At 46.8% G+C, this 19,122-nt stretch overlaps 1 protein-coding gene across 1 annotated transcript; it reads right to left on the reverse strand.

Annotated features, from left to right (window-relative positions):
• Positions 1 to 417: 417 nt before the first annotated feature.
• On the reverse strand, positions 418 to 13,411 carry KRT77 (keratin 77). Its single transcript, XM_090273220.1, has 9 exons — positions 12,742 to 13,411; positions 7,835 to 8,049; positions 6,611 to 6,671; positions 5,980 to 6,075; positions 4,852 to 5,016; positions 3,307 to 3,432; positions 2,967 to 3,187; positions 2,478 to 2,512; positions 418 to 2,018 (listed from the first exon to the last, which is right to left on the reverse strand). The coding sequence occupies exons 1-9, from the start codon at positions 13,309 to 13,311 to the stop codon at positions 1,699 to 1,701; spliced, it is 1,809 nt and encodes a 602-aa protein (XP_090129346.1). The 5' UTR covers positions 13,312 to 13,411; the 3' UTR covers positions 418 to 1,698.
• Positions 13,412 to 19,122: the final 5,711 nt, after the last annotated feature.

The raw sequence follows: 19,122 nt of genomic DNA on the forward strand, positions 1-19,122 counted from the left end.
GGGACTTCCCTTCCCCAGCACTGGCACCTGCTGCAGGTCCCACTGCTCCCATTGTGCTGGGCACGTGTTCTGATTTCTCCTCCCTCTGAACATGCTCCTCCTCTGTATCATCTTGGTTGTAAGCAGCCTTCAGATTTAGAAATATGTTCATTCAACATTGCATTCTCAGTGCCTAGGCCACTGCCTGCCACACATTAAGAGCTAAATAAATGCCTGTTGAACAAATGTGTGATTGACTTTTGAATGGTTGGTCACTTTAAGGATTAGTAAGATTGTGGCTGCAGGTTTTCAAGATCATGTATTACTAGTGCAATAAAAAAATAATAAAAATAATAAACTTTACTTCCCAAATATGAATAATTTCAGAGGCCTGGAGAAATTAAATAAGAAATAACTCATCTCCTGACCAGAGAGCAGTTTAAGGTCACAGAAAAGTTTATTGTAGAAACACCGTCAACCAGGAAATGGTGATGTCACAGCAGTCCCAAAGGGTACCCACACTGAGCATATCAGATGCTCCGAGAGAATCACAAGCTTGAACATTGTGTTAGGACTCAGCAAGCAAGTGAAGGTGACTCCAGATCTTGGAAGCAAAACCACCTTCCCTCTCTCAAGGCCCATTAATTGACCAGTACTTTCCTTTTCTCGTCCCCTTCAGTACATCTCAAGCATCTTGTGTAAGGCCCAAAATGAAGAGTCAAATTCTCACACATGCTCAGTCACAGAGAACTGAAGGCAGAAGGGACTTTGCGGTCTGGCAAAGAGCATTAAGCTACCTTGCAAGAAAAGGGCATCTTCAGGCATTGTTCAGATTGAACTTCCTGAGACCCAAATTTGATCCTCAAATTGCTCAGTGCCTGGGCACCTGGACAGAGCAGAGCAGAGCTGGGCTGCATGTGCCTAGTCTATTGGACAATTCTCAGAAGGGCTGTTATGGAGCAGGTTTCAGAAAGGGTCAGGCTTCCAAAGAAGAGCACTGGCAGGAAGGACAGGACAGAACAGAACTTGATTATTTGTCTATCAGCTCCTCCATTCACTGCCCACAACAGTCCTTGCTGTGGACTAAAACTCAGGCTTTCTGAAATACCCCCACCCAGGAATGTTAATCCAGGAGGTAATGCTTCTTGAGACAGAAATTCTGAATCAGGTCCAGATATGACTTATGGGTGTCTGATGCAGGCAGCCAACCAATCCACACTCTCCATTAATATGAGAGTGTGAGGCTACAGACCAAGAAGCAAGAATTGCTCCTTGGTGCAGAGGGACCAACTAGCTTGCCTTGTCATCAGCCACTCACCCAACGGCCTCATTCTGGGGTTCTCTGAGGGATGGATTCTTATTCCCAGGGAAGCCCAGGAATAGGAAAGGGAGCTTGGGACTGAGAACCTGGTGTGTTTGACATGGACTCTCCATTATCCAGCTGGTAGATGCTCTTTACCCCACGGCTAACCTTGACTCTGGGCACCCCTGGGAACAGGGGCCACTGGGTGAGTCTGAGTTGAGAATGTGACTGGCTGGGTTCTGACCACCAGCCAGGGTCCTCCACAGACAGATCTGCTGTTTGCCATGACCCACCTGCTTCCCCTTCTAAAGTGGACATTATTGACCAAACTGCTGAGACCCATCAGGAAAAGGTAAGTGAGAGGGGATGAGAAGCAGGAAGGGAACAGGAGGGAGGGGTCATAGAAACCTTCACCTCTACTCCACGATATGCTTGTGGGAGGTGTTGGTAGAAGTTTGGATGATCTGCAGTTTGGAGGAGCCGCCGCTTCTGCCCCCGAACTTGCTTCTGTCTTTGCTGCTCCCTCCGTAGTTTCCGCCGCTGCCGCTGCCATAACCACCTCCACTACCCCCTCGGGAGCCCCCTCCGTAGCCGCCGCCACCCCCAAGGGAGCTGCCGCCGCCATAGCCCCAGCTACCACCACCCACAACGCCACCGCCGCCGCTGCTGTAACCTCCAGCGCCTCGACCACCGCCTCCTCCTGCGCCGCTGAGAGACACCTGGCTGCTCTGCACAGCTGTGGGGGAGAGGACAGCTCAGACCGGGTCAGGAGGACTTGGCAGGGCCCCCCCTCCACAGCACCTGCCTGCAGCCACCCCCAGGGCTGCCACCCACATGCTTCATCACTGGCAGCATCTGACTTGCAGAAAGATATACTGGATGAAATTATTCCCGTTTCCAAAGTATTGTTCATACTACAAAGGGATGTGAGGGCACATTTTCATTATTGACATACCCTAAAGTGTTCTAAGTAGTGCTGGTTATTAGGGACCATAAAATTTGAGATAAAGAAGAGCTAAAATCATAATTTACTTCAATGAATTTCTCCAGGCCTTGCAGTTGTGTTTGCTCATTTGTTCTCACTGTGTGGAACTGGAAACTAACATGCCCAATGCCAGTTCCCTGCTGGGCAGCCCTGCTGCTCCCTCCCTCCTCTTAGCACCAACCAGCCCAGGTCAGGGCCTCTGGTACTTACAGATGCTCACGTGACTCTGCAGCTCTCCCGACATCCTGTGAAACCAAAGTACACACGTTAGCCAGACCTGCAACACCCAGAGGAAGGCATGCAGCAGCCTGGAGACATCAGGAGCAGAGATGTCCCATGGGAAGCGAGAGCTGTCCCCAAACCCTGTTGTGCATGAGAAAGGTGTGTGCATGGGCAAGATGGTCAGGGGACTGGTGGAGCCAGAAAGGGTTTTTAAGCATTTTTCTTGAAGTCTATTCGCATTAGAGGGTCACCACCTGGCTGCAGTGGTTGGGTTGGGATACAGAAACATTCTCCTTAGAGGCAGGAGAATGATGACAATGACCCTGCCAAAACACATCCTCTGCTTCTGACTTAAACGTTTCTGTTCACCCTGGGCTACCAATCTTCCCAGAAAAGCTGGGATGGTCTTCTCTCCAAACAGTCAGTGCCACTGCTCCAGCAGTGCAACCTGCACTTTGGCCCCAAAACATGGCCCACCTGCTCTCCTCGCCCTCCAGCAGCCTGCGGTAGGTGGCAATCTCCACATCCAGGGACAGCTTAGCCCCCAGCAGCGACTGGTAGTCACGCAGCATCCGGGCCAGACGCTCCTTGGACTGCTGCAGGGCCTCCTCCATGTCCTGCAGCTTCTGCCCTGCGTCCCGAAGGGCCTGACTTCCTTTTTCCTCTGCATCCGAAATGACTGTGTGTATCTGGTCAAGCTGTTCATGAGATGGTCACAGAGAAGACATGTGCAAGGGTTAAGTATTAGGAGCCCCATCCAGCAGGGCATCATGGGAGGGGGACTGTCTGATGAGCCCACCCTGAGCACCCATCTCACATGCTTCTTGACATTGCTGATCTCAGCTTGCAGGCTCTGGATGGTGCGGTTGAGCTCTGCAATCTCCATCTTGCTGTTCTTCAGGTCATCTCCATGTCTTCCCACTGTCATCTGGAGTTCCTGGTACTGAGGGTCAAAGGCAGCATCATGGTCAACCTGCTGCTCACCACGGGCCCCTCCAGGAGAAGTAGATCTGCCTTTCCAGACTCAACCCAAGAACACTTTTCCTGGGAAAGTTCCCAGATCCCTGCGCCACACACACTCACACCCATACTAAACCTCCCTCATCTGAGATGTGACCCCCGTCCCACCCCCAACACACACACACCAAGCCTCCCTCATTCCCACCAGTGTCTGGGTCAGCCCTACATTTCAGACAGGCAAAGCTGCTTCTTGACGCCCTTTTTACCTCCTTTTTCCCACACCTAAGCCTTCACACTGGCCCTTACCCACACTGGGATCGTTCTCACTTTTTCTACTCTGACATATTTCTTCCTACTCTTTTCCAGAATGATTTCCCTAGCAGTCAGGCTCTCATTTCCTCTGAATCTCTCAGCATGCTCCACATTTATTTGCATTTTCCTTTCTGTCTCCTTTTCCTGTCTACACAGCCCCAGCACTAGGAACTCTACCTACAGGCCACAGCTCTGAAGGAAGCAATGGGAGGGTTGGCTCAAGGGAATCTCTGCATTCTGATGTTTTTACTGCTGGCTGTTTATCTCAATCTGATGCTAAAATCCATGCCATTCAGAACTTCTGCCAGTAGGACAATGGGACAGAGACCAGTGAGATTGGAGGCGGCCACAGTTAATCCATCCACAAAGCAGATCTCAAGTGCCAGGTGCTCAGAATTTAGTAACTGGCCTTTGACCGTTACCTACAGAGTCTTTCTTCACCCTCCAAAAAGATCCAGGTCAATGTATGTTAAAGAAGTAACCAAAGAAGTGCCCAGAGACTTAACTACAAAGATGTTTTTCTGAGAGTCTATTCTTAACATGGATACCACACTGCTATTAAACATGATGCAGAATATTTAATATCACAGAAAGGCATTAAAAGTGATAAGTAGGAAAGAAAAATACAAAAATTTATCTTTTAACATCTCATTATGAAAAACTAAGAATAAAAACATTATAGTGGTTGACAGATGGCACACCTGAGTTTAAGTTCTGCGCCTGCCATTTACCAGCCACAAGACCTTAAAGGAGTTAGATGATCTCATTCTCTGTTTTATGTAAAATAGGGATTATGGCATTCTTACCTCATAGGATTGCTGCAAGGACTAAATGAAATAATACATATAAAGCACTTAATGCAATGTCTGGCACCTAAGAGTTTTCAATAAATATTAGCTACAAAGAACTGGTAGAAAATATGCTGACATATTAATAGAGGTAGAGGGAGGTGAGTCATCTTTATCTGTGATTTCTAAGTGTTCTATAACAAATACATTTTTCTTTAGAAATAAGAGAAAGACAATACAAGTTCCAGGAGGCACATTAAGCTTCGGGTACCAGGCCTGGGCGGTGGGGCAGCAGGGTTCACCTTGGTCTGGTACAGCGCCTCAGCCTCCTCTTTGCTCTTCTGTGCGATCATCTCATACTGGGTCTGCACGGCTTTGATGATGCTGTCCAGATCCAGGGAGCGGTTATTGTCCATGGACACGATGACATTGGTGTCACTGATGTAGGTCTGCATCTGTGAAAGTTCCTGCGACACATGGACCACAGGCTGACTCCTTCTACTGTCTACCTGGGGCCTCAGTTTCCCTCTTCTGCCCCCTAAAGGCTCTCTGGGAAAGTCCGAAGCCTGGGCCAGATGGGACTCACCGGGGAAAGTTTTTTGAATTGTTGCTGTGCACTGAGAGATGCCCTAACTAAAGGTAAAGGCACCCAGACCTAGCCTCCAAGGAGAAGACAGAGCCTGAACCAGAGCCCTCTACATGTCACTTGCCCATCCCACTGCTCCTGTGCCCTGTATCGCTGCCTTACTCTGGCTTGGTCGCTGCCTTGAGCTGGGCCCTCTGCCAGGCAGACTTGCTCCTTGGAAGCACAGGGACTTTCAGGAAGTAGAAAGGACTCCCCTTGTGCAGCCACTCACACTAACTTTTGAGTCTGGACTCTACCTGGACCAGCTAGGTAACTGAGCAAATGATTTAATCTCTCAGTGCCTCAGTTGTCTCATCTGTGTAATGGAAATGCCAGGACATAGTAAATATCCTAGCACAGCATCTGGCCAAGAGCAATGCCCGCATGTTAGACGTGGGTGGTAAAGGATCAAGGGTGGCACGAGCATGTTATTCCTCACCACGGCCATCTTCATCTCCATTCCCATCAAGACCCACACTGTCCCCTCCTACGGGTTCCCTAGCAGCCTCACTGTCTTCCCAGCACTGATGAAGATTTCTGGTTGGTTTTGCCCCTGAAACGTCCTGGGTGTTAACCTCATTTCCCAGACAGAAATGCGGCCAGCTTCACCTTCTCCAAACTCAGAACTCACCCTGCCTCCCATCTGCAGCACACCCACCCAGGAATCCTGAGCACCAGGGGTTCAGATTGAGGTGACTGGGGAGAGGATTCCCTAGTGGGCATTGTTTCTTTTCAGGCCTCCCCCTCTTACAGCCCATGCGCCTTATGAGATGTGAGAAAAGACAAGGGATTCTCATGAACTCACCCCCTCAAATAAATATTTCAGGAAATTGACCTCCCCCAGCAGAACGTCCACCTTGGACTGTAGGTCCACTTTGTTTAGGTAAGCAGCATCCACGTCCTGAACAGCAAACAAAGACAGTCTGACTTTTTTGTCCAGGTATTGCCTGCCACCAGCTGATTGGGTGGTCCAGACAAGTTGCAAAGCTTCTCTGGGTTTATTTCCTTCCCTGCAAATTTCCTCACCTCACTCAAATAAGGGACCTCCAAACTCTAGTTTTCCTGGCCAGAATGAAGTGTGACCCCAAGCTCTTCATCTTGGTCAGTCACACACAATACCCCAGGTCCCATCCCAGATCCCTCCCCGGGTCCCAAGGCCATACAAAAGTGACACTCAAAAGCTGTCGGTTAATTTAATTTCACTTTCAGAACCCTGGAGAGATTAAAATCTCTAGGATTCCCAAAGATCCATATTAGCATCACTTTCAGACTTTCCCCTTTGGCATAAGGGCACCAACGTTTCGGCAGCACACTCAACGATTTGTCTCCCAAGGTCACCCTATCCATTCCTCAGTCACACCACATCCCATAGGAATTCCTCACTCTGTTCAGCCTCCTGGGCCTACAGTCCCCCTTGGGACACCCCCATGCCTCACCTTTTTCAGGATGACAAAGTCATTCTCATTGTTGGTCCTCCGGTTGATTTCTTGCTCATATCTGTTGGGGAAAGATAAGAAACACAGACAGGCTGTAGGAGCTGACCTTGGCTCCTTGGGAATTTTTCTTGCACAGGGAGGCTTGGAATTCCTTAAGTGTTTACTGTCCTAGACTCTGACTGTCCCCTGCCAGGGCCTGCCGCTCTCACTGGCAAGCAACTCAAGCTAGCTCTTGGTTCTCTAGGTAAACAAAGGGGACAGTGGCCTAAGGTGGAAAATCCAGTACCACATAGAACCCCCACCCCAAAGTGTCCATTTTTTATTTGTAAATTTGTCAAGCTCAATTATTTTTTTAAATTGAGAACTTGAAATGACTACTTTTACTAAATTTTTTTAAAGAGAAAAAATTTCACCTATAATTCTGCCTCTGCCCCAACACCTTCATTGTACATTTCATTTCTCCCTTTTGACTCATACACTTGACTCTCTACTGGCCCAAAGCAGTAAGCATGTTGAGGTGATGTCAAGAGCAGCTTCCTGTACCCTCAGCATGGGGAGGGAGAGGCTGCTCAGTTGTCTGGAAGATAGAGCAGCTGATATAGAATTAAACAAGTCCTGTCACCCCTACCATTATTATTAATAACTAGTGCTTAGTGGGTGCAGACACAGCCTAAGAACTTACTAAGAATAACTTCATCTAAACCAGTGGATCTCAAAGTGTGGTCCCCTGTCTCCCAGCATCACCATCACTTGGAAGTATTAGAAATGCAAGCACTCCAGCCCCATCCCAGACCTACTTGATTGATCTGATTTTAACAAGCTGATACAAACTAAAGTTTGAGAGCCACAACCTACCCCTCACAGCAATCCAACAAGGAGGGTACTTACTATCCCCACTTCACTAATGTGAAAACTAAAGGCTTAGACAGGTGAATTTGCAGACAGCCAAAAAATGGCAAAGCCCACACTGGAACTGAGGCTTATCTGGCTCCAACATCCATGGAGATAGTGTGCCCAGTTCCCACAATCAAGAGCGGACTGGCAATACCATGGCTACCATGTACAAAAGGGCACCCTTGCAGTTCTGCAGTGCAGAGCTTGCGTGGCTGTGCCCATGGCCTTGCTCTGCCCCTTACACAGTAACACTGAGGCAGAATGTCTTCCCCATGAAGCAGCTCCCTGCCATGCTTCTCCCTGAGTGCTTTGCCCCGCCTGGCGCCTCACTTGTTCTTGTAGTCCTCCACCACATCCCGCATGTTCACAGTCTCCATGTTCTGGCGCATCTGCTCTGCATTGAGGAAATCCACCTGCTTCTGCAGATCACTGATGTAGCTCTCCAAGATGGGCTCCAGGTTGCTGGTCTGAGTTGACGTGTTTATCTGCTGCAGGAGCTCCCATTTTGTTTGTAGCACCTGGTTCTGCTGCTCCAGGAATCTCACCTAAGAGCAAGAGACCTGCAAGTTCACCCCAGGTCATGGGTCTGAGAAGCACCCCCATGAGATGGAAGATGGGCATCCCTACAGCATGTCCAGAACTCAGAGAGTCAGGATGGGCCCTTAAGGAATCAGAGAGCATCCCTTTCTTTGAGAGCAGGACACATGAGCGCAGTGTAGTTGCTGATGGTTGACCAATGGCTATAAAGTCAACTAGCCTAAAAGTAATACTAAGCTCACTCTGGCGTTAAAGGTAAATTCCTCCAACCAAGCCCCTTGTTTCCTTTAGCCACCTGTATTTATACCATACAGCTGTCACTCTCCCCCTCAGTGTATCCATGCCAACATGAGGAAATGGTGACCAGGCACTGGAAACACTGACACGCCCCAGTCGTATTCTTCTTTGTGGTTGAAATGTTTTGTGTGATTGAGGAACAAGGAAATAAGAGGCGGGAAGAAACAATTAGATTAACTGATTGCTGAGCCAACTAGCCTGGATGTCCTTGTCATCTCTACTGTCTGCCAGTGTGTTTTTCAGGAAGATTGCCTCTTTAAATGGTTTTATAGCCCAGAAAGAATTTCAAAAGTATATGTTCGCATTTTTTTTTTTTATGTTTTGCAATGCATTCCAGGTCCCCAAAGTCAGAACTTTGGGGTTGTCTAGTGTTTGGGAATCACCCAGATTGCTATTCCCTTCATTCACACAGCTAATCAAAAGCGAACATCATCCTATATTCTCAGCACACCTTTTCCTAAACTGTGAGCAAAAAGGTCAGGTACAGGGTCCAGAGAGCTGGCTGGCTGGCTGTACAGACCAAGTGCATGGACTGTCCTTTGCATGATAATAATCAACCATCACCTTTCCTCTGTCAGCTGCCCACAGGTAGATCCTCCCCTCCCATGTCTTAGGCGAAGACCATGAATGCTGCTATGTTTTGCTCCAGTGAACATACACACTCTCTCCAGAATCTGTCTTGGAGCTATGTATGGGAGCAAACACGTTGCTTATGCTATCAGAAGAGACCCCTAAAGACACCCCTGCAATATGGCACTAAGGAGGGTGCCTAGAATCCCCAACCCTTGAGGCTGCCCAACTGAGGGTCCAGCCCTTGTCAGTGCCCTTTGGGTTCTAGGCTGGAAAACATTAGCAGAGAACACTTTCTCATGGCTCATTTTTGTCTGACTTATCAGAGCCAGAGATAAGCAAACCAGCTCTCACAGGTTTGTCAGCACAGCTTGTAACAGCCCCAGGAGAAATTTCTGCCACTTGGCCTATTTTCACTTGAGCGGCACTCCCAGGGAGTGGAGGAATCTATTGAACACTTGTTAACAGACCTGTGCTCCATGTTGTGGAGACCAAAAGAAAGAACTTTATGGTCCCACAGGAAATCTCCACATCAAACTATGAGGGTGCAGTCAGACAAGTCTGGGTGCTTTGGGCTTAGCCTGAGTCCCCCTGAGCCGAAGAAACCATGGGTCTCATTAGGCCACCCAAACTGCAAAGGCAGAGGCTGGCTTCAGGGGGTGCCAGGCAATTTCAATGGGATTTAACTAGAAAAGTCATTGAAAGCTATTGTGAGTTTTTCCCAGGCTCCCCAAAACACTCCTGGGCTGTGTCCCCCATCAGCAATACTCAAGGGAAAGCTCAACTGACACAGATAAAATTTAGCATCATGCCAAGCTACACTTCTTACTAGAAAAAGCACATCCCACTCGTCCTCTCGTACCCTTGACCCTCCCATTCATGACATTCCAGCCACAGAGACCTCCTGGTGCCTCCAGCAGCCCAGATCTCCCCAACTCTTTGCCCAGTTAATGCCTATTCACCCCTTAGATCTCAACCAAAGTTGTATCCCCCCTTCATCAACCCTTGTTTTCCCCCATGACATCTATCATGATTTTCAGTCTTTTGGTGTTGTTTTAGCGTGTCCCTCTCTGCTAGGCGTGAGTCCCATGAAGGCTAGCCTGTGCTTGCTTTGTTCTCCAGTGGACACATGTGCTGAGACCCATGGACACACAGTGTCCAGTTCAAAGAAGACAGTTTATAAGTATCATGGACTAACAAAATACTAAGGGCTTTAAAATTGCCTGCCATGGAGGATTCTAGATCAATTGAACAAAGTCAGGCCAGTGTTCCCATGGGAAGAACTGCCCCCCTCCCTGTTTTCTTCCTGGAATCCCCTTCTCATTGGTTCTTTAAAAAGCTTTGCCTCCATTCCTACTCTCTGAGAGACAAGCCTGACACATGAAGGGCTGATTCAATTTTTCATTCATCACAGATTTATTGAGCAATTATCATGTGCCAGGCACTATTCTGGATGCTGGAGATTCAATAATAAACTAAACGGACAAAATTTCTGCTTTCCAGGAGTTTACATTCTATTCCGAGAGACAACTGTAGAGGAATACAAAATAGCCCTGACCAGGTGGCTCATCTGGTTGGAACATCATTCCATACACCAAAAGGTTGGAGTTCAATCCCTGGTCAGGGTATATACCCAGGTTGCAGGTTTGATCCTTGGTTGGACTCATATGGAAGGCAACTGATTGATGTTTCTGTCTCACATCAATCTCTCTCTCTCTCTCTCTCTGTGTCTTCCTTTCTCTCAAAAATCAATAAATATATATATTTGGGTGAGGATTTAAAAAATAATAATAAAAGAAATGCAAAATATACAGTGTGTCAAATGACTACAGGGGCTATGGAGAAAAGCAACACAGAGGTTGGTGGATAGGGATGCTGAAACTGGGGTGCTACTTTAAATGGGGAGATCAGGGAAGGCCTCTCTAAGGCTGTGGCATCTGAGCTAAGACCTCAGTGGGTAGGCCAGTTCACCCTTTGGAGGGAAGAATTCCAAGCAATGGAAATATCAAGTGCAAAAGCCCTGAGGCAGGACCATGCTTGGGGTGCTGGAGGAGACGAGAATACAATAGTGTGCTGGTAGCAAGAGAAAAGCAAGAGAGGGAGTGTAGGGCCACTGCAGGCAGTGAGTTTGTACCCTGGGGAGATAAATTCCAGCCCTTGCTCTGTTACTAAAACTTGCAGCTTGAAAGTTGTTCCATCCAGTGGTGGTAGCACTGCCTGATTCTCACAAATGCAAGCCAACGGTTAGCAGCACTGTGGGGTGGAAAGCCAGATTATATAGGACCACATAGGATCTTGGTTTTTATTCTAAATGATGCAAGAAGCCAATGGAGGATTTAAATGGAGGAGTGATGTGATATTTTTAAAGAATGGCTCTCATGTCAGGCTAAGAATAGGTTGGATGGAGTTAAGGGTGGAGGCAGAAGGACCAGATCAGAGACTAGGAACAGAAGTCACTGGAATAGAAGCGTTCTCCCTTCTAGTCAGGTCAAAGCCCTCCTGGATAAGAACACTCTCCTCATGGATGGTCACCATAGGCCATGCCCTTGAGGAAGGACAAGAAGTCACAGTTTCCTTCATCTTGGCCTCTACCCACAGCCCCATGCCACAAAACTAAACAGATATTCTATTAATGGCAGGAACCACAATCAAATGAGAGTCTCAGGAGATCAGCTGCCAGCAGCCCGTGGTCATTTCACTGACCCCCTCCCCCAACCCATTTTTGTCCCTGTTCCTCTCTTGTCTAGGCTTGACCTCCCAGTGGTGTCTCCTTTATCTGTTGCCTCCTTGCTCAGTCAAGGACCTTAGTTGTGATGATATTCAACCAAATTTCCCATCAAGGTGATCAGAAATAACCAGAAGCACTTTGCTCTGTTAAACTTCTTTTTGGCTATCTATGGGCCTCAACATTCTTACTGCTCCTCCCCAACCCACATACTCTGTCCCACCCCCAGCATTTACCCAGATATCAGAGGCCAGGTATACAACCCAGAGCAGGACCTTGGCTATGGCTACTCTTCTGTCAGACCACAGGTCAAGCTCTGGCCTCAACACAGTACTTACTTGAGGACTGAGTGAAGGTCACTGAAAATCCAGGGTGCTTCCCACTATATCCCCAAGGGCAAAAAACATTCTGGGGAATCCTTCAGCAGCCACCATGCCTCTACCACTGAACAAAGGGAAATGCTGGAGGAAGGTGTTTACTGTAGGTCTTCCAGCAGCCTCAGCTTGGTGGTTTGGGCCTGGAGAAGACCTAATCTGAGGTCTAGGGAGAGGAACTTCAATGGCTTCATGTGGCCTATTCTTGGCCCTTGATGAGCTAAAATGAGGAACTCAGGTAGAACTCTACCTAGTATATTGTTGACCTTAGCCCCCAGCGATGCTCACCAGGGCATTCACCTAGGCTCCTTGGGGACAGGGAGTCACCTTGTGGTACATTGTCTGGTATATAATAAATGCTTAGTAAATGTTTGTGGGATGGATAAATGAATGGGTAGATGGGTGGATAGATGTATGGATGAATGGATGGATGAGAAGGGAATAATGATAAATGAGAATGTAGTTATTGCACCATGTATTTTATTTGTTGGAAATATTTACACCTCTTATCTGTTTCTCTGCCAAAAGGAAAAGATAGAGACAATTCCCTCATTAAGTCAAATTGAGGCCTAAATGAGTTAAATAATTTCTTAAGGTCCCAGGACATACACATCTAGAAGTGACTGTCACCACCAAACTGAGACAGCACAACATGGTGAGAGATAGCAGGGCCCAGGGCCCTCTCAGCCATTTGGTCAGGGTCCAGGGACTCTGGCTGCCCCTGAGGCACTCACCTTGTCAATGAAGGAGGCAAACTTGTTGTTGAGAACCACGATCTGCTCCCGCTCCTGGGTCTTGATCCTCTGAATTTCAGGGTCCACCTCCAGGTCAAGTGGTTGTAGGAGGCTCTGGTTAATAGTCACCTGCTGGATACCCCCCAGCAGACAAGAAGAACCAAAGCCCCCAAGCCCAAAACTGCTACCCCCCAAACCACCTCCTCCATAGCCACCACCTCCAAAGCCACCACCCCCCAAACCACCAAAAGCACCACCTCCAAAACCACCACCCCTAAAGTTTCTGGCCCCTCCAAATGCCCCTCCCACTCCCCCACTCTGGCGGAAACCACTGGTGCTTCTCTCCAGTAGGTTCACTGAGATGCTTTTATTGCCACCCAGGTTGTACAGGCTCTGGGAGGCAAACCCCCTCACATGGCTCCCATACCCACCACCGCCACACCCCCCTCGGGCCTGACACACAGACCCCACAGCCCACCTCCCACCACCAGAGCCTGCAGAAGAGCCAAGGCTGAAAGCCTGCTTGCTCCTTGAGTTAAATGCTGACCGAGAGCTAAACTGGCGGCTCATGGTTTCTGGAGCATCGGGCAAGCAGACAAGAGAAGGAGCCCAGCTGGAAGGAAGCAGAGAGGCCAGAGCAGGAAGGAGCGTGACTCCTTTGGAAGAGATTTGGCTCAACCTCTATATATACACGTAGGCAATGACTGGGCGGGGCACTTTCCAAATCCTGGGAGGGGAGTAGTTATGTTTAGTTTGCCTGCCAGCACCATCTGTTTAAAACCTCATACCTATGAATTGCAGAAATTGCAGTGTAGACAAACTTCCCCAACTTGATCATTTATCATTCATCTCTTGCCACTTAGAGATCTTTCAGGATCAAGTTGTTGGAAACTCCTCTACAAGTTCACCCCAAATTATTAGTTGATATCTTCCTAAGAAACTTCACCACTGAGCTGTTTGTTTGGGGGTTGTGCCCTAGAGATATGGGGCAAAGCAGGAGAACATCTAGCCACCTTGGGACCACAGCTGGAACAAAAGTGAAGACATCTGCTACCATAGAATTATGGCAGGGTGAAAGTGCTGTCCCCATTGTGGGTTATGTTACATAAATTAACGTGTGTTTTCTGTTTTCAAAGGGCATAAGCCTATGATCTCATTACCTGAGTGATTGTCTGTATGTACAGGCCTCACTTAATCCTGTCTGCATCGCTGCCTCTTGAGACTCAATGGTTTGGCTGAACTAAGTGACTGGGTTGGTGAAGTATGGGGTGGTCTGTGGGTTTCACTTTAAAACTCGTTTCTCTTTTCTATCCTAATGGCTTGGACAGAAAGAGCCCATAGGTCTGAGAGAGGGGAAACCTAAAATATTTCCCTCAGCCCAAACTAAGTATAATGGGCAAAAGGGTTTTGGACAGGTGAGATGTGCCTGGCACACATTCTTCCAAAGAAGCCCTTTTTTTTCCCTAATGTGGGACATTGAAAAATTAATACCTACCTTTTGTCATCTAGTGGTTATGGATTGAACTATGTCTTTTAACCCTGTTGCCAAATCTGTTGCCCCTAGAATACAACAAGGATGCCAGCCTGTTAAATCAAGCATGCCATTGTCCCGGGACAGCCAACTGACCTGGAGTCTGCATAATCCTTCCCCATGTGGGAAGGCCACCCTACCCTCCACACCCCCACTCTTATTAGGGATTTCTGGACCCAAGGGTAGGAAGGACGACGACCATGTCCAGCTTGAAGCAGCTAGAGGAGCTCGAGACATTTGCCCATTGTCCTTTATAAGATTATAAAGGGTCCTAAGTCTGAGAGGGAAAAATTATTATTTTGATTATTATTTGATTGCTGAGAGAGGGAGGATGCTGGGCGGAGGGGAGCAAAGGGGGGAAAATGGAACTATTGTAACAATATAATCAATAAAATATACTTTTAAAAAAGTGTTGTCCCCACCCACTGCTTCTGCTCCCTATTGTTATCATCATCATGTACACTCCAAATTTTAATCACGTTAAACATGGTATTGCGGTCATTGAATGCAAGTGAAAGCCAGAGGACTCTGTCCAAGACAGCTCAAATTTTGCTGGAAGCATTACTACTTTTCTCTATACCTCAGGATCCTCAAATACAAAACAGATGAGGTCCTAGAGCACTAAAGGTCTGTGATTGTAGATTCATTGAGCATCTACCAGCACCTAGCACTGTCTTGTAGACCAAAAGACAAACTCACCTGAAATCTCTCTTTTTCTATTCATTTCCAATCTCTTATAGGCCAATGCTTTTGTAAAACAAAATAAAAATGAGTTACTTTTAAAAAGAGATTTTTAAAGATATATAAATACAAGCCCCAATTGTTCATTTTAGATTCAACAGACATAAAATTATGCTATTGTAAAAAGGAGGAAAAATAAGTTCCTAAGTAGTTATTCTCAAATTCTGTATTAACTTCCTCTCAAACCAGTAACAAAAGTTCCCTGGAACAGCACTGGTGTGCGGGCCCATGTTCTGGGAAGCACTGAACCAGGGAGCAAGCAGAGGATGAAGTTCATTACAAGCATAAGTGTCAGCCAACAAAAATGTGTGCTTGCCCTCTGGACTCAAATCAATGGTAGCTATCATCTGAAACTTGATGATGATGATGATGATGATGACGACAAAGAACAACAAATAACTGAGGGAAAAGAAACTTAAGTGTCCAAACTCAGAAAAATGATAGCTTCCCCCTTGGATAAAATTATTTTAAATTATCATCATGGAAACCATGTAGCAGCATGTTTGTGATACAATGTCAAATAAAGCTAAATGAATACACAATGAACTCATAAAAATTAAGAATGCAGAGAAGCCAAGCTTAAAAAGTAACATAAAAGTGAATTGATTTGTTAAGGATTATAGGAGGGTTTTTTCCTAATATTTTAAGTGTCCTTTGCCTTTATATTTGAGCAATAGTAAAAGTTTTTGCAACAGCTGGAGCTGAAATCACAGCTGCCAGAGCTATAGAGATGGGGAAAGGTGGGTGGTGAGAAAGAACAAGAGAGGTGTTGGGGAGCAGCGATGAAGAGAAGGCATCCTAGGGCTGGGAGGGGCTCTATGGGCAGCCTCAAGCCTCCACACCTTCAGATCTGCTCAGTAATATTTAGTGGATGGTCTCCAGGAAACACTGTGGGATGCAAGAGAGTGAACCTGAAATTTACTGTCACAGGAGCTGGTTTCAGCTCCCAGCCCTACTTCTACCCACCTGTGATCTTAGGCAAGTCACCTACTCTAGGGCCTCAAATACTTAAAGAAATCAGAGTTTCTATTTCTCAAGGAGTCAATGTTTTTAGGCATGTGAAAAAGCACAGAAAACTGTAATACACTAAAAGAGCATATATATATATATATAACTACTTTTAGATCCTGGAAGGATGACCAGCTGTCCCACTTTTCCTGAACTTTCAGTGCTTAAACCAGGATAGTCCAGGCAACAACAAACTCACAACTATCAACAAATAATCTAAAAAATAATAACAAAAACAAACTAAGCAAACGAACAGAACAAAAACAGAATTATAGATTAGATATGGAGATCATTTGGAGGGTTATCATCTGGGATAGGAAATAGGTAGAAAGGGGGAGACTTATGGCCAAGATGGAGGCCTAGACAGACACGCTGCATCGTCCACCACAACTAAGAAGGAACACAGCTAGCTCAAAACTAGAGACAACCAGAAGTTCCAGAAAATCCAGCTCTGTGTAAGTCCAACAAGCAAGATATAAAGAAGAATTACTCAGCCAGACAGGTAGGAGGGGCGGAGTCAGGGCAGAGAGGACACGGTGTGGCAGCAGTGGCAGCAGTGGCAGGCCAGGGGAAAGCGCAGTCAAACATTTAGAAAAGTAGGGAGGAGCACTCTCAGCACCAGACTAGATGGCACAGCACACAGTTCCAGCGCTGGGGAAAATAAAGCCTCATTGCTTCTGACTGTGCAAACCTGTGGGGGTTGGGGTGAAGGAAGAAACTGCCAGTCTCTCAGCAGAGTCTGCTTGTTTAAAAGGCCCCCACTGTCCTAGAATGTCTGCAAACTCACCTACTCTGGGAACCATGACCAAGGCAATAGCAAGAGAGGTGCCAGTCCCATACAGAAGTGGAAGAAGTGCCTGGAAAAGGGGCGAGTGCTGAGCAAGCAGCATTGTTCCCTCTCAGACTCCTCCTACAAGCGAGTGCCACAACGTGGTGAAATGGGCCATCCTGTACTGATGAATACCTAAGGCTCTGCCCCTTACAAAGTAACAGGTGCGACAGCTCTACCTAAGACACAGAGGCAAACAAACACAGGAGACTGTCAAGATGAGGACACAGAGAAGTATGGCCCAAAAGGGGGAATGGATCAAGGTTCCAGTGGGAGAACTAAGTGATGAGGAGATAGCCAACCTAACAGACGCAGAACTCAAAACACTGGTGATAAAGATGCTCACAGACTTGACAGATATGCTTAAGTATGGCAAACGCATAAGGGAAGAAGTGAAGGCTATGCTAAGTGAAAGGAAGGAAAATCCACACAAAACCAACAGTGAAGGGAAGTAAACCAGGGTTCAAATAAATGATTTGGAACAAAGGGAATAAAAAAAAAAAGGTCAACCAGTACAGAATGAGGAAACAAGAATTGAAAAAATGAGGAGAGGCTTAGGAACCTCTGATACCACTTTAAACGTGCTACCATCCAGATCATAGGGGTGCCAGAAGGAGAAGAGAAAGAGCAATAAATCAAAAGCTTATGTGAAAAAATAATGAAGGAAAACTTCCCAAATTTGGTCAAGAAAATAGATATACAAGTCCAGGAAGCACAGAGAGTCCCAAACAAGATGGACACAAAGAGGACCACACCAAGACACATCATAATTAAAATGCCAAAGGTAAAAGGTAAAGAGAGAATCTTAAAGCAGCAAGAGAAAAGAAGAGAATTACCTACAAAGGAGTGCCTATAAGACTGTCAGCTGATTTATCAAAAGAAACTTTGCAGGCAAGAAGGGACTGGCATGAAGTATTCAATGTGATGAAAAGCAAGGACCTACAACCAAGATTACTCTGTCCAGCAAAGCTATCATTTAGAATGGAAGGGCAGAACAAGTGCTTCCCAGACAAGGTAAAGCTAAAGGAGTTCATCATCACCAAGCCATTATGATATGAAATATTAAAGGAATTTATTTAAGAAAAAGAAGATCAGCACTATGAACATTAAAGTGACAAAAAAACTCACAACTATCAACAACTGAATCTAAAATATAAAAACAAACTAAACAAACAACCAGAACAGCAACAGAATCATAAGGATGGGGATCATTTGGAGGGCTATGAGCTGGGAGGAGGAAGGGGGAGAGGGAGGGAAATGGTGCAGGAATTAAGAAGCATAGTAGAACGGTGGGGAATAGACAGGGGGAGGTTGAGAAGAGCTTTATGTACAACCCATGGACATGGACTAAGGGTGGGGGACTGCTGGAGGGAGGGGGATTGCTGGGTGGAGGAAAGCAAAGGGAAAAGAAATTGGGACAACTGTAACAGCGTAATCAATAAAACATACAAAAAAAAAAAAAAAAAGATAGTTGCTACCCCAGTCCTGGCACCTCAGGTCTGCACAGCCCTAGTCCTGACCCTAATCCCCCTCAAGGAGCTTCTAGTAGGAGATTGGAACCTCCCAGGTACAGGAGACATTAAGGAGAAAAGCAGCAGAGTGAGAGGAAGGAAAGGGAAGTGGAACTAGAAATTGGGATGGGTCCATGTGAGAGAGTTGCCTGAAGTCAAGGATTCTGAGTCAGGCAGAGAAGAGAGGCAGACAAAGCGGAGAGTGGTCAAAGATTCTTGGGTTCAGCTTTGAGAACCTGGCTTGAATTCTGGCTCTGCCCCTTCCTGACTCATTGGCTTGGACATATGCTTAACTCGTTGAGCCTCAGTTTTCTGACCTGTAACATAAGGATAATAATACCAGCTTCAAGTGGTGACTATAACAAGTAGCTGAGATCTAATATGTAAGAACACATTTTTCTGGCCAAGATGGAGGCCTAGACAGACACACTGCGTCTCCCTCCACAACTAAGGAGGAATACAACTACCTCAAAACTAGAAACAACTAGAAGTTCCAGAAATTCAAACTGCATGGAAGTCCAGCAAACAAAGATATAAAGAAGAAATACTCATCCAGACAGGTAGGAGGGGCGGAGCCGGGGCGGAGAAGACACGGTGTGGTGGTGGCAGCAGTGGTGGCAGCAGTGGCAGGTCAGCAGAAAGCCCAGTTGCATGTTTTAAAAAGTCAGGAGGGACACCTGGGGAGAGTTCCCAGCTCCTTGTCGGACATCGCATCTCAAAATCCCAGCACCGGGACTGTGCAGACCACTAGGGGTTGGGGT

The sequence above is a fragment of the Furipterus horrens genome, unplaced genomic scaffold, assembly GCF_987537825.1.
Source record: "Furipterus horrens unplaced genomic scaffold, mFurHor1.1.pri manual_scaffold_4, whole genome shotgun sequence".
NCBI lineage: Eukaryota > Metazoa > Chordata > Mammalia > Chiroptera > Furipteridae > Furipterus > Furipterus horrens.

Bases quoted from the DNA above. Each gene is read 5' to 3' on its own strand.
- KRT77 (XM_090273220.1), bottom strand. From the start codon at position 13,311: ATGAGCCGCCAGTTTAGCTCTCGGTCAGCATTTAACTCAAGGAGCAAG. The intron at 8,050-12,741 runs GTGAGTGCCTCA...TCTTGCTCTTAG, and splicing joins TTGCCTCCTTCATTGACAAG to GTGAGATTCCTGGAGCAGCA. The intron at 5,017-5,979 runs GTGAGTTCATGA...CATGTGTCGCAG, and splicing joins TGAAATATTTATTTGAGGGG to GAACTTTCACAGATGCAGAC.